The sequence below is a fragment of the Crotalus tigris genome, unplaced genomic scaffold (genome assembly GCF_016545835.1).
Source record: "Crotalus tigris isolate CLP2741 ecotype Arizona unplaced genomic scaffold, ASM1654583v1 scf7180000017950.1190679, whole genome shotgun sequence".
Taxonomy (NCBI): Eukaryota; Metazoa; Chordata; class Lepidosauria; order Squamata; family Viperidae; genus Crotalus; species Crotalus tigris.
In genome coordinates, this window is record NW_024096740.1 from 792,960 (window position 1) to 807,875 (window position 14,916).

General features: G+C 45.2%; 1 protein-coding gene across 8 annotated transcripts in view; it reads right to left on the minus strand.

The window, feature by feature from the left end:
• Positions 1-4,522: 4,522 nt before the first annotated feature.
• Positions 4,523-14,916, minus strand: part of LOC120308826 (zinc finger protein with KRAB and SCAN domains 7-like) — a 64,894-nt gene continuing 54,500 nt past the window's right edge. For 7 of the 8 annotated variants that reach the window (XM_039345358.1, XM_039345357.1, XM_039345356.1 and 4 more), the window contains 2 exons: positions 11,105-11,648; positions 4,523-7,280 (listed from right to left, as the gene is read on the minus strand). In XM_039345358.1, coding sequence (XP_039201292.1) covers positions 11,122-11,648 — 527 coding nt within the window. In that variant the 3' untranslated portion in view covers positions 4,523-7,280; positions 11,105-11,121. Of the gene's footprint in view, positions 7,281-11,091; positions 11,649-14,916 lie in introns of all 8 variants that reach the window. The other variant, XM_039345354.1, reaches the window with a different exon arrangement.

The window sequence follows — 14,916 nt, forward strand, 5'->3', positions numbered from 1 at the left end:
CTTACACTCTTTTCCAAAGAAGGCTATAAAGGTTTAGTGCTGGACCTGCCTGGAGACATGGCGAAGTCGGTGGAAGAAGGCCTGGAAGATGCCATCAACAGTAGCTAGATGGGACAAGCGAGCCTTCCATGGCACACCATGGATAAAAATGCAGGCACAAAATTGAACAAACTAGCACAGTGATGGCCCTGCCCCTGCTCCACCCCTTGCCCTGCCCCCACCCTGCCTGCCCGCAGGGCCACTCACCGCCTCCAGGGCCCGCTGCAGATCACCCAGGCAGCCTAGCAGCGCCATGGTGGCCACGCCCTTTCCCTGCGCCCTGCAGCATCAACTGTGTGCGATGGGGTATGAGGGCAGAGTCTTGTCTACGCTGCCTGACTGCCATGTCCTTGGCTGCGCTGCTCCGCGTGGGCCACGCTTGGGGGCAACTCTCCTCCAGGCTGCTGGTGAGGGGGTCGCAGGAGGAGGCAAGGTTGGGGCAACGGCATATGTGTCCACAGAGAGGGCTCCGAGTGCATAAGTCTTTAAAGATCCATCTTTTTTACCCATTGGAAAAAAAAACTAGAGCGGTTTATAGATGTAAAATATGCATGATTACATGATCACCCTTGTTTGAAACAGTTGTGTGCAGGTAGTCCTCAACGTATGACCACAGTTGTGCCCCAGATTTATGTTGCTGAATGAGAGAGTTGGTAAGTGAATTTTCCCACCTTTTACGACCTTTCTCGCCAGAGTTTTTAAGTGAATTATTGCAGGTGTTAGTAACATGGGTGTTAAGGGAATCTGGCTTCCCCATTGACTGCTTGTCAGAAGGTCGGAAAAAGGGATCATGTGATCTCCGGGACACGGCGACCATCATAAATATGAGTCAGTTGCCAAGCATCTGAATGTTGATCGTGTGGGCATGGGGATGCTGAAATGACGGTGTCAGTCATTAGTCACTTTTTCAGTGCTGTTGTAACTTTGAACAGTCACCAAATGACAGTCACCAAGAGCTAAGGTGGCGCAGCAGTTAGGGTGCAGTACTGCAGGCCACTTTAGCTGACTTGTGTTCAGCAGGTCAGCGGTTCAAATCTCACCGGCTCAAGGTTGACTCAGCCTTCCATCCTTCCGGGGTAGGTAAAATGAGGACCCAGATTGTTGGGGGCAATGTAAATATATATATACATTGCTTACTGGTGTACACCGCTTAGAGCAGTGGTTCTCAACCTGTGGGTCGGGACCCCATTTGGGGTCGAACGACCATTTCACGGGGGTCGCCAAACAACGCAGTCCGCCATTTCCCCCCCTTTTCCTTAGCTGTGCTACTCCCTTTTATTCTATTGGCTTTTGAAAGCCAATAGAATAGACTCTCTTGAATAAAGTCTAATTCTATTGGCTTTCAAAAGCCAATAGGAATTGTCCAGGCTGTCTCTGCCCTGCTGAGCCCGCCAAAAGTCCCATTCTGCAAACGGTGCTGCACCAGTTGAGTAGTCCTCAACTTACAACCGGTTGAGTAGTCCTCGACTTATGACCGGTTGGGGGTCGGGGCATTAAAAAGGTTGAGAACCACTGGCTTAGAGAGTGCTCGCACTTAAAGTGGTATATAAGTCTCATAAATAAATAAATAAACCGTTGTAAGTCAGGGACTACCTGTAAAACTTTACATACACATAAGGTTGTCTGAGAAGCCTTTACATACATACATTTTGTTTTGCTCTCCTTTTTCTTATTCTATTTTTGTGATTTAAAAAAAAAAATTAGGAAAAGCTTTTTCACGCTGAAGCCTGGGACCAGTGCCCCAACACGGGTGGGCATAGCTCAGAGTGGACTTTAAGTGGAGGCTAAGCAGCCATCTGCTGTGCAGGCTTTAATTTGGTCCTTGTTCTGGACAGCCGGTTGACCTAAATGATCCTTTTTAATCCTCCGATTCTATTTTTTAAAAAGTCTTTACAATCCTTGAGGCATCACAAGATTTACTTCTTAAGAAGGCATCGATCTTCCCTAACAGGACTCTTGTCAGATCCAGAACATCCCTCACACACACGAAACTGGGACTGAATTTCTCAGAATCCCTCACACACACACATGAAACTGGGACTGAATTTCCCAGAATCCCTCACACACACGAAACTGGGACTGAATTTCTCAGAATCCCTCACACACAATGAAACTGGGACTGAATTTCCCAGAATCCCTCACACACACATGAAACTGGGACTGAATTTCCCAGAATCCCTCACACACACACGAAACTGGGACTGAATTTCCCAGAATCCCTCACACACACATGAAACTGGGACTGAATTTCCCAGAATCCCTCACGCACACACATGCACACACAAAATTGCCCAGGGTGGAATTGGGAAAAATACCAAGTCCTGCTTCTGAGAAAATTTAGTGATACAGTATATTAAAATGGAATTAATTAAGGGATAGTGGCTTACCCAAATCGGATTTATTTTACCCAATTCATCACAACATCTAACATTCAGGATACATGTCTTATCTATTTAAATTCTCATCATCTTACATTAACTAATTAATAATATACAATATAACATTCTTATTTTCTAGTAATTTCCAAATAAATTTAGTAACCAAAATTTCTCTTATTTCAACGTTTAATACTTCCTCTCTATTTCTCTTAATATCTACTATCTCATATTTAAGCTAGTATTTTTATTAGCGCTAAGTAAAAACATATTTATTACATTTATCAATAGATTTTTAGCTTACGTATACCTTAATTACCTTTATATTTAACCTTTATAGGGAAATCAATGTTCGAATTTAACTGTTAATATTTATACTTCCAAGTTTTAAATGACTAGTTTTCTTTATCTCAACCCATAACAATATCCAGTATTCAAAATACACATCTTATTTGTTTGAATATATTCTATTTTAATTCTCACTAAGTCAAAACCCCAATTTTCTTCAGTCTTATTCTAGCTTTCTTTGTCAAATCGTCTTCCATGTCCGTGCTTTTGAGTCATCAAATAAATCTCCCTGTTGTTATGTATATTGTTTGACGTAGAAAAAGCCATCCGTTCACCATTTTGAGAGGATTAACAAATTGTCTATTTTTCCATCTCGACATAGTTGTCCTGAACTGTTCTTCTCTTTAGTCTGTTCTTCTTGATCCTCAGGTTTCTTCTGATTTATATAGGAAGTCTTTTCCCTTTCCCATGTTGTCAGTCTCTTTTCTGGATTTTCCATTAACTGTGTTTGTTGATCAATTGAATCTTCTGTCATAATATTTAATTGTTCCACTTTTTCTATTATATTCTGTGTAGTTGATTTTTTAGTTGTAATCAAAGTTTGAGTTCGTATATCTGAGCTGACATCTTGTTCTTTTCTATAACTTCTTATTTCATCAATAAGAAGTTATAGAAAATAACTTAATAGCTGTAAGAATAGTTTCATAAATTGCTTTCAACCTGCCTCCAGAAGCGGTGAATGCTCCAACACTGGAAGTTTCAAAGAAGAGACTAGACAGCCATTTGTCTGAAATGGTATAGGGTTTCCTGCCTGAGCAGGGGATTGGACTAGATGACCTCCAAGGTCCCTTCCAACTTTATTATTATTATTATTATTATTTTCATCCATATTCTTAGTAGTGTATTAAGCTTTATAATCAGAGAATGTAAAAAAAATTTTGTTACTGACTATAGAACAGAGCTGGGCTTCTCACAGCTGATATCTCAAGGTTACAAGTATTATCTATAGACTGGGCTACTGGCCAAGTCTCTTTTAAGCAATAACAAATTGTAATATCAGGTTTAGCCACAAGATGTCACCCATACCATTTAGAGTTTTCTTTTAAATCCAAAATTTTTATAATCTTTTCAATTTTACTTCTTTTTTGTAAGTAAAAACCCAGATCTTCAGTAAGAATAAAAAATCTTTTAATCCACAAACTTGGGATAGAATCTCCCTTCCCTCTCTACAGGAGGGAAAGTACTTTGAGTAGCTTATGCAGGTAAAGATTTAAGAGAGGTAGATCTCACCCAGTCTTATCCGCGCTGCTTTAAAGTTGCCAGATGGTAAATGTGACTTCAGCTGTCTGCAGCCTAATGACGAGCCATATTTGTATGGCCGGTCTTTCATCCGCCGGTTTGGAGGGCTGCCCAGGATCGAGCGGAAGAGCTACCGCCCTCCCGTGATCAAGTGGGGATCCCCTCCTTGCTGGCTGCCCTTACAGGGCAGCTTTCGACCCTTTCCAGGGTCCCCCAGCGAAGCAAAACTGAACATGGAAGACGGAGCTCGCCTTTCAGATGTCCATGGCAGCCGTGTCGGCAAACCGGAAGCCTATTATTAAATTTGTTTGCCATTCATCTGATCACAAAATATTGTGCTTCAATGTTAAATAAGAATATTTGCAGGCTTATTTATTAAATGTATATGTCACCTGTTTGAGGTGACTCTGGGCTGGTTTAAAATGTCTGCAACCCACTTGGGAGCATGGAAGCCAAAAGGTGACTTATTCTTCTAAACCAGCCTAACACGATGCTTATAAATGAAAGGAACATTCTGGAGGTTTCAAAGTTGCAAAAAAATTTTTATTGTTGAATGCATCAATAAGCTTTCCCGAATCTGTCACAATATACAAGCAAACAGGATTGTGACTCCTACTACATCGTATTCCCCTCCCCCCCCCGGTTTCCATTCAAAGCTAGTAATTCTCCAACCATTTTTTAAAAGGAATTGCATAAGCTAGTAACTCCAGTCCTGATCTCACCCAGTAGCAGCTCCCATTATACCAGGGTCCTCCAACCTTGGCAACTTTTAAGATGTACGGATTTCAACTCCCAGAATTCCCCAGCCAGCATAGTACAGAGGGATTCTGGGAACTGGAGTCCACATGTCTTAAAGTTGCAAGGTTGGGAAATTTTGCATTAAACGGACTGAGAATTGCCCGGATTAGGATGGGTTTTACCATCTTCCCAGAATCATGAAAAACAAACTTGGTCAAGTGATTCTTCTTGTCTCTCAATATTTGTAATGTCGGCCATCAGGCGAAAAGCAGAACCTCCACGTGAAGAGGTAGGATACCCGTGCACCTCAGTAGCTTCAGGGCTCAGGGACAGTAGAAACCTACTTCTAGGCCTCATGGCTTGTTGGATGGGTTTCCTAGAAACAGCCAGTTATGAGAAACAGACTGCTGGGCTACACAAATCAACAGTCCATTCCCCCCCCCCCCGATTTTTTTCTGCTCTCTGAAATCTTCCTGTATTGGAGACTTTTTTTCATCCTTTCCCCAGCCTAAATTACAACCCTGAGATTTCCTAACAGTCTCTCTTCCATGTACTAACTAGATCCAACCAGGCTTAGTGTTTTACGATCTGCTTGTTATTGACACCCATTAAAAAAAAAAATCAAAGTTTAAAAAAAAAACGAGGAAGGCTCGATTCTTGTATTACAGTGAGAATAGTTTTAAAAAATTGAAGGGGGGAGGGAAGAAGCCGAGGATAGCTAAAACAGGAAAATGTCTGGAGCTGCAAATCTGAATTAAAAATCCAGTCAAGCAGTTATGACTTAAAGTGGCTGTCCTTCTAAATCAAAGCTGGCTGAGGAATTCTGGGAATTGAAGTCCACAAGTCTTAAAGTTGCCAAGGTTGAGAACCCCTGTTCTAAATCAATCCCCGTCCTACTCAATCTTGTGCATTTTTACAATTAGGCTGCTCTTGACAGATCGCAGCAAGGAGCTGTATTTTTCAAGACAGTCTACTTCGCTGCCCCAAAGTATTTTTTTTTAAAGCTTTCCCCCCTAATGTTTTGCCCCAAACTGGCTCTCTGCCATTCCTCCTCTGGATTCTTTCAATCTTTCCCCTTGACAACTCAACCCACTCAGCTCTTTTGACTGTTTTCTTGTAGGACTTGGTGACTACATCCAAGCCATGAGCTGAGCCGGTAATACCAACTGGGGCTGGTTTGCTTGCTCTTCAGACTTTAAGCTACTTGGGAAAGGGAAAAAAGCATAGATCTTTCTGTGTAGGAGAAGAGCATTAGCATCTGCTAAAAACAGCCACTGACCTTGGCAGAAACACCGAGTGCAGATTAAAATAAAGATGAGGAAGCTGGAAGTCTTGTTTCTGCTCAGGTGAGGCTGTTGTAGAAAGATAAAAGGCCGAAGGCCTTTGCCCAAGCTGAAATAGTCTCACAGCCACAATCCTCCAATGTCGCACTCAATTCCACACTAGGTGAAGCCTGTGAAAGATTTTATTTGGAGTGTATTTACCAAGAGGTGGTCCTTTAAGAGTGAGACATGCCCACTTAATAACATACCTCAGGGCAAGCCTATCTTAGTCTTAACTAGTCTTTGGGTTGTGTAACAAAGTCAGGACAGAGAGAACCAAGCCGAGATTTATGCTCAACAATTACAGTGTCCCTTTTACCATTTCTTGGGTGGGCATATTAATAATACAACTCCATCATTCCCCGCTTCTTACTTTCTTGGACTTTTCGCTTTTTTTCCTTACTTTGGATTAAGTGGAGGGGAAAAAAAGTTAAATTTTTTAACACTGTATATTTTAGATAGCTGTCCCACTCACACTTGACATGGAATCATGTGGCATCGCTTAACGGGGAACCTAAGACACAAAACATGAAAAGTCTATTATGACACAAAATTAAATTTCTTAAAAAAAGCTGTTCACCTTTTTAAATACTAAACAATTATTGTAATTCACGGCTCATTCCAAGCCTTTTCTTGAAGTGTCTATGAAGTCAAAGTGAGTTTTGAATTCTGCCGTGAAGAGGAGAAACAGACTTGTGATGGGACGACGTGAATTCTCTTCCTGACGAGGAGTAGAGACCAAGAAGGGTTATGCAACGCAGAAGGGGACAAAAACCTTGGAAAAACGGATGCGTTTATCTGAAATAGTTATCCTATTGGCTGACAGCAGAGAACAGACCGACCCCCTTCCTACACTACAATGTTCTCCAGTCTCCGGAGAACGTTTCTGAAGTTCCCAAATGCTCAAAAGGACGTCAACACCCAAGACCAGGGGGGAGAGACAATTGTTAAGAAGACGGTAGAGTCAGCAGCTCGCCCGAAAACAAGACAGTTTACTGTTGCTGGGTGTTTGATCTGCAGAAGTCAAGCAGCATCAACTTCTTGTTTGGAGGCTGCTCGTCACTGCAGATCCAACCGTGCTGGCAGGCAGGTCCACCAAGTTGACCTTCTCTGCTGCCCGAAGGGAGAGGATTCATCGGAGGAGAGGTCCAACGGGGTCTTGAGGTGCTATCTTGTTTCACGAGCGATGTTCACTGTGCAAGCATGTGCGTAACTCAAACTGGGAAAAGAGAGGGAGAGAGGAAAAGAGAGAAGAGGGATAGGGAGAGAGGGGGGAGTGAGGGAGAGAAGAGAGAGAGGAGAAAGAGGAGAGGAAGAGAGAGGAGAGAGGAGGAGAGGGGAAGAGAGGAAGACGAGAGGGAGAGGCAAGAGGAGAGAGAGGAGAGGGAGGGAGAAAGAGGAGAGACGGGAGAGGGAGGGAGAGAGACAAGAGGGAGAGGCAAGAGGAGAGAGAGAGGAGAAAGAGGGAGAGGAGAAAGGAGAGGGAGGAGACGGGGAGAGGAGAGGGAGAGAGATGAGGGGCAGAGAGAGAGAGGAGAGATGGGAGAGAGGGATAAAGACAAGAGGGAGAGAGGCAAGAGAGAGAGGAGAAAGAGGAGAGGAAGAGAGAGGAGGAGAGAGGAAGACGAGAGGGAGAGGCAAGAGGAGAGAGAGGAGAGGGAGGGAGAAAGAGGAGAGACGGGAGAGGGAGGGAGAGAGACAAGAGGGAGAGGCAAGAGGAGAGAGAGAGGAGAAAGAGGGAGAGGAGAAAGGAGAGGGAGGAGACGGGGAGAGGAGAGGGAGAGAGATGAGGGGCAGAGAGAGAGAGAGAGGAGAGACGGGAGAGAGGGATAAAGACAAGAGGGAGAGAGGCAAGAGAGAGAGGAGAAAGAGAGGGGGGAGGGGAGAGAGAGAGAGAGAGAAAATCAGACATACCTTTGCATGCCCAGATTAGGTATTTCCTGTGTAGGTGCACCAATATCCCAACTCCTGATCTCCCCAACTTAGCTTACTTCCGAGAGCACGGCCCTACAGGAAATATTGGGGCCAGTTTTGCCTTCGTTCGGAAGGCTCTTAAAACAAACATAAAACTGAAGCCAGAGGTTTTTATTAGATTTTTTAAAATTGGATAAAAATTGGAACTATCGTAACGTTGACTGCAGCAAGAAACCTATGTGGGTAAAAAAAATGAAAACACAATTTGGAAAGACTGATAGCCACAGCACTTAAGACTTACGTACCACTTCACGGCGCTTTTACAGCCCTCTCTTAAGCGGTTTACAGAGTCAGCGTGTGGCCCCCTCAGCCCTCTGGTTCTTCATTTTACCGACCTCGGAAGGACGGAAGGTTGAATCAACCTTGAGCCGGTCAGGATCGAACTGATAACAGTTGGCAGGACTAGCTTGCAATGCTGCATTCTAGCCACTGAGCCACCACGGCTCATGAAGTCAGAGATGAAGGAGGCAGAGAGGGTAAAACTGTTTTAATTAAAGTTACTTACTAAATACGGAAAGCAAGAGTTGAGGTGGTAGCTGTATTTAGTGTTTTACCACACCCAAAAAAGTTGTGGTTTTTTTCTTTCTCTCTTACTTTGTGCCTCTCTCCCTTTCTTTACCTTCTCCTACTCCCTCATTGCAGGTAGTCCTCAATTTACAACAGTTTGTTTAGTGACTGTTCAAAGTTACAATGGCACCGGAAAAAGTTATGACTGTTTTTCACACTTTCGATTGTTCGCCCGCAGGGTGAGATCAAAATTCAGACGCTTGGCAACTGACTCATATTTATGACGGTTGCATTGTCCCAGGATCGTGCGATCCCCTTTTGCGACTGTCTGACAAAGTCAACGGGGAAGCCAGATTCACTTCACAGACGTGCTACTAAGTGAGCAACTGCAGAGACTTTCTTAACAGCTATGGCGAGAAAAGTCGTAAAGTGGGGCAAGCTCTCTTAACCATCTCACCTAGCGGTAGAAATGTCAGGCTCAATTGTGGCCATAAGCCAAGGACTACCTGCGAATTTGTTTCTATTTGTATTTGATAATAAGCTTCAATTAAACACTTTTAGAAAAACAGCACTGACTTCTGTAGCGTACCCCACTCACAAATTCATCTTTTTAGGGAAAACTTTTATCACACCCAGCACATTCAAACACAGGCTGGAAACGTCTGTGACAGGGGTAGGCAGCCTTGGCTCCTTTGACTCGTGGACTTCAACTCCCAGCATGCCTCAGCTTGGAAACCTCTCCCTTTCCCCCAGCATGGCTGGCTCAGGAATTCTGGGAGTTGAAGTCCACGAGTCATAAAAGAGCCAAGGTGGCCTACCCCTGGTCTATGGAGCTTCTCTATCATCCATGGTTGTCCCAAAGGTGTTTTTTTCAGGAGGCAACTGGACTTTCTTGTTTTTCTTTGAAGACATTTTGCTTCTCATCCAAGAATCTTCTTCAGGGCAGAAAACATCCTGCAGCCAAGAAGGGTCCACACCCTTTTGCCATACTCAGGTGACCCTGATGATACAGGTAAGCCTCCAGGTGGCCTCAATGACTCTAAAAGGATACAAATATACAAACGCTTTCAGCCATCCTCACCATTCTCTGCACCGCCTTCCTGACTGAAGCAGAGATGCTTCTAAACCAGACTGTGATGCCATATGAAGAGGATGCTCTCGATCGTCCCTTTGTAGAAAGTGGTAAGGACGGGAAGGAAGATGTGCTTTTCTTATGCGATGCAGAAAATGCAGGAAAAGCACATCTTCCTTCCCCCTGTCCTTACCACTTTCTACAGAGGGACGATCGAGAGCATCCTCTTCATACTGCGTCAACAGTCTGGATTGGAAGCATCACCACTTCAGACAGGAAGGCGGTGCAGAGAGTGGTGAGGATGGCCAAAAAGATTATTGGCAGTTCCCTCCCTCCCATCCAGGACATAGCACAGAAGCGTTGCTTGTGCAGGATCCGCAATATTGTCTGGGACATTACACATCCTCTTCACGGCCTGTTTTGTTTGTTCCCTTCTGGAAGGAGGGGGCTCCGTGGTATCTGAAGCAGAACATCCAGACTCAGTCACAGTTTTGTGCCATACAGTATTAACCTTGTGAATTCTAAAGCTTCCTCCTTCCGTTATGTATTCAAGATGGACAGGGATTAATATTTATATGTTACTTAAATGTAAGGGTGTAGGTCTATACCAGTGGTTCTCAACCTTTTTAATGTCGCGACCCCCAACCGGTCGTACGTCGAGGACTAAACCTGTCATAAGTTGATGACTAAACCAATCGTAAGTCGAGGACTACCCAACCGATCATAAGTTGAGGACTTTCTCTGCCCGGGAGTGCCGCGCATGCGTGGTGCCGCCCCCTGCGCCGGCTGAGGCGTAGCTGGCAAGTGGCAGAGACAGAGCAGGCCGACCACCGGCTGGGCCACCAGCTGGCCCAGCCCAAGGGAGGTAAGGCACCCACCGAAAAAGGGAGAAAAAGTGGCGGACAGCCTTGCTTGGCGACCCCCTTGAAATGGTCGATCGACCCCAAATGGGGTCGCGACCCATAGGTTGAGAACCGCTGGTCTATACATATGTTGTATATAGTATGTTTAAATGTGTGTGTTTTACGTATGTGTACACTTTGAGAGCAAGCAACAGAATTTTATTTTTAATGTGTGCCATTGTCTCCACAGTAAAAAATGACTATAAAGGTTCATTTTTTCTCTCTCTCTCTCAAATGTCCAGCTCTCTGCCAAAAATATAAATCCTTCTATTCCCCACCATCCAATCAGAGCTGAAATGAAACGTCTTAAAAAACAAACAAACAAAACAAAACAAAAAACGAGAAAGTCCAGTTGCCTCCTGAAAAAAAGCACCTTTGAGACAGGCTGAAAACCTTGAATTTTTCTAACGCACCCTGAGGTAATCTTCTGGAAACCTTGAATTTTTCTAGCACACCCTGAGGTAATCTTCTGGATACCTTGAATTTTTCTAATGCACCCTGAGGTAATCTTTCCGAAAGAAACCTTTTCTACCCTCAGCACAGTGGATTCACCCCTGTTGGGAGAGATCTGGTACCTGGCCAACTTACTCTTCTCTCTTAGGAAATCATTTCTGGCATTCCTGGCATCTGTGAGGTTTCGCTTCGGTGTGCAGGTTCTGATGCTCGGCAAGGTGACCGTCGTAGGTGAAGTTCTTCCCACACACAGTACATTCATGATGCAGCGGTTCCTTTGCTGAGACTTTTGGATCTGATGCTGCTACTTCCTGGCTAGGCGCTTTTCCTCTACTTTTAGAATAAGCAAATTTTTCTAGCCGGGCCCGGAGTGATAATTCTGGAACAACAATTTTCTCTTTCACTTCCTTCTCAGCGACGTTTTCTTTCTCTTCATTTCTACTTTCTTCCTCTTCCTTCACTTCCTTCTCGGTGACGTTTTCTTTCTCTTCCTTCCTTCTTTCTTTCTCTTCCTTCTCTTCCGTTTTCTGGGGTTTCTCGGTTGCCTTTTTCCTTTGCTGACGCTTGTAATTGCGCCAATGCTCGCGCAATGCCTCCATTTCTGAGGCGGTTGATGCCTGAAATCGGCCTCTTATTTTCTTCAGCCGGACTCGACCGGTTTTCTTCGGGGTCTCATCATCTGCCGAGACAAAGAAACAGCCTAAATGTGACACTGCCAGGGAAAGAAGGGGTGTCTCTGCAACTTTAAGAGGTATGAATGTCAATTCCCAGAATTCGCAAGACAGCATGCCTGAGAAACATTGGCCTAATGCAGGTGTAGGCAACCTTGGCTCTTTTATGACTCGTGGACTTCAACTCCCAAATTCCTGAGCCAGCCATGCTGAGGGGAAAGGGAGGTTTCCAAGCTGAGCCATGCTGGCTCAGGAATTCTGGGAGTTGAAGTCCACGAATCATAAAAAAGCCAAGGTTGCCTACCCTTGCCTAGGCAGCCATGCTGGCTCGGGAATTCTGGGAGTTGAAGTCCACGAGTCATAAAATGTGAGGGAAGGGAGAGGACCAGTTGTAAATGACTTTTTTCAGCGCCGTTGTAATTTCAAATGGAGACTAAGCAAATGGCTGTCATTTGAGGACCACCTGTATTATGCTCAATGCCAGGGGTAGGCAGCCTGGGCTCTTTTATGATTCGTGGACTTCAACTCCCAGAATTCCTGAGCCAGCCTGGCTCAGCTTGGAAACCTCTCCCTTCCCCCTCAGCATGGCTGGCTCAGGAATTCTGGGAGCTGAAGTCCATGAATCATAAAAGAGCCAAGGTTGCCTACCCCTAGCCTAATGGAATTTATATTAATAGCAATAGCACTTAAGACTTACTACTGCTTCATAGTGCTTTACGGACTAGTCTAAGCAGTTTACAGAGACAGCACATGGCTGTCAGGATTCTCATTTTACCGACTTCGGAAGGATGGGTCAACCTTGAGCCAGTCAGGATCGAACGAACAGTCAGCAGAATTAGCTTGCGATACTGCATTCTAACCACTGCACCATTGAAATACAGACCAAAAAAGCATAACATTTCCAAAAATGTTTTAAATTTCTGTCCTGTTAAACTTTCAAAAATTATACTATGGCGTTCAATACGAAGCTTATTTGGCGTTCAATACGAAGCTTATTAAGTACATTAGCCCTGTGGGATTCTATATCTATTCTTCACCTCCACCAGGTATATTTCATGGAGACTATCTATCTATCTGGTTGCTAAGTGACCTGAGGGCATACACTGGGAGTCCTTGACTTACAACTACAATTTTGTGCCAGAATTGGCTAAGGGAATCACGTGCAATTTTATACCTTTTGCCACAATCAATCATCGTATTTTCACAAAAACAAAGTCAAGTCAAGTCAAATGCCTGTTCTAAATATCTATTATTTATTAATTCAATTTCTACAGCTGCCTAACTCAGCCAAGTGATGCCTTAAAAATAATTTGGGTACAGCCATTAGTATAATTTTAAATCTGGATTTTCAATTTAAAACAATGTGCCTGTTTATTTTAGGGAGTTGGTTTTTTTTTTTTAAAGAAAACTACTTGACTTACGGCCACAACTGAGCCCAAAATTTCTGTTGTTAAGTGAATTTTGCCCTATTTTATGATTTTTCTTGTCCCAGTTCTTAAATGAATCATTGCACTTGTTAAGTTAGTAACATGGTTGTTAAGTGAATCTGGATTCTCCATTGACTTTGCTTGTCAGAAGGTAGCAAAAGGGGATCACATGACCCCCCCCCAGGGACACTGCGACCGTCATAAATATGAGTCACTTGCCAAGTTTCTGAATTCTGATCACGCGACCTCGGGAATGCTGCAATGGTCGTAAGTGTGAAAAATGGTCGTAAGTCACATTTTTTCAGTACCGTTGTAATGTTGAACGGTCACTGTTGTAAGTTGAGGACTACCTCCAGTTGTACATGGCAACTTCCCATAACTGAAGATTTATGGAAGGGACATGTGTCAAAAACACCTCTGCTCTAGGTATCTGATTTGTTAGATTTATACCTCACCTATTGTTCAGATATCTGATTTGTTAGATTTATATCTCAGCTATTGTACAGGTAGTCCTCCACTTACGACCGCTCTTTCAAAGTTACAGCAGACCTCCCTGGGATTATTTATGACCCAATGGCCACTTCCTGTCACATGACCACAGTGCGGGCACTCGGCAACCAGGCCATTTGCAGCATTCCACAATTGCGTGACCATGTTTTAGGGCAGTGGTGGCGAAGCTACCAGAGACGGCACTCAGAGTCCTCTCTGTGGGCACACGGGCCGTCGCTCTAGCCCTGCCTTCCCCCGTGGCCACCTCCTCACCAGCAGCCCTCCCGGAGGAGAGTCACCCCTGGGCGCGGCCCGCGTGGAGCAGTGCAGCCAAGAACATGGCAGCCGGGAAGCAGGGACAAGACTCCACCCTCGCGTCCCGTCACGCGCAGATGATGTTGCAGGGCGTGGGCAGAGGACGTGGCCATGACGCTGCAGGATCGCCTGGGCGATCTCCTGCGGCAGGCCGTGGAGGCGGTGGGTGGCCCTGCGGGTGGGTGGGGGGTGGGGCAGAGCGGGGCGGTTTTGGGGCACTCGGTCTCTAAAAGGTTCGCCATCACTGTTTTAGGACATTTTGCCCAAATCACTTCTTTTCAGTGCCGTTGTAACTTTGAGCGGTGACTAAATGGACTGCCATGAGTCCACGACTACCTCCATTCCAGTGGTTATCAACCTTTTTCATGCCACGACCCCCAACTGGTCGTAAATCGAGGACTACCCAACCGGTTGTAAGTCGAGGACTACCCAACAGGTTGTAAGTTGAGGACTTTCCCTGCCCGGGAGTGCCGCGCATGCGTGGTGCCGCCCCCTGCGCCGGCCGAGGCATAGCTGGCAAGGGGCAGAGACAGAGCAGGCCGACCACCGGCTGGGCCACCAGCAGGCCCAGCCCAAGGGAGGTAAGGCACCCGCCGGGCCCCACGCATGCCAGCAACCCTCCCTGCGCCCGCCGGCCTCCCACCTCCCACCCCTGGCCCTCTTTTACTTACATTTTTAGTAGTTGCTCAGCAGGGAGGGCTGGAAACTTCCAGACAGCTCACCTTCGCTGCAGACAACTTGCAGCACCGTTTGCAGACTGGGGCTTTTGGCGGGCTCAGCAGGGCAGAGACAGCCTGGACAATTCCTATTGGCTTTTGAAAGCCAATAGAATTAGACTCTATTCAAGAGAGTCTATTCTACTGGCTTTCAAAAGCCAATAGAATAAAAGGGAGTAGCACAGCTAAGGAAAAGGGGGGGAAAAAAAGGCGGACTGCGTTGTTTGGCGACCCCCGTGAAATGGTCGTTCGACCCCAAACAGGTGTCCCGACCCACAGGTCGAGAACCGCTGCTCTAGTCCCTTGTGCATCCCTTTTTTTTAAAGCTA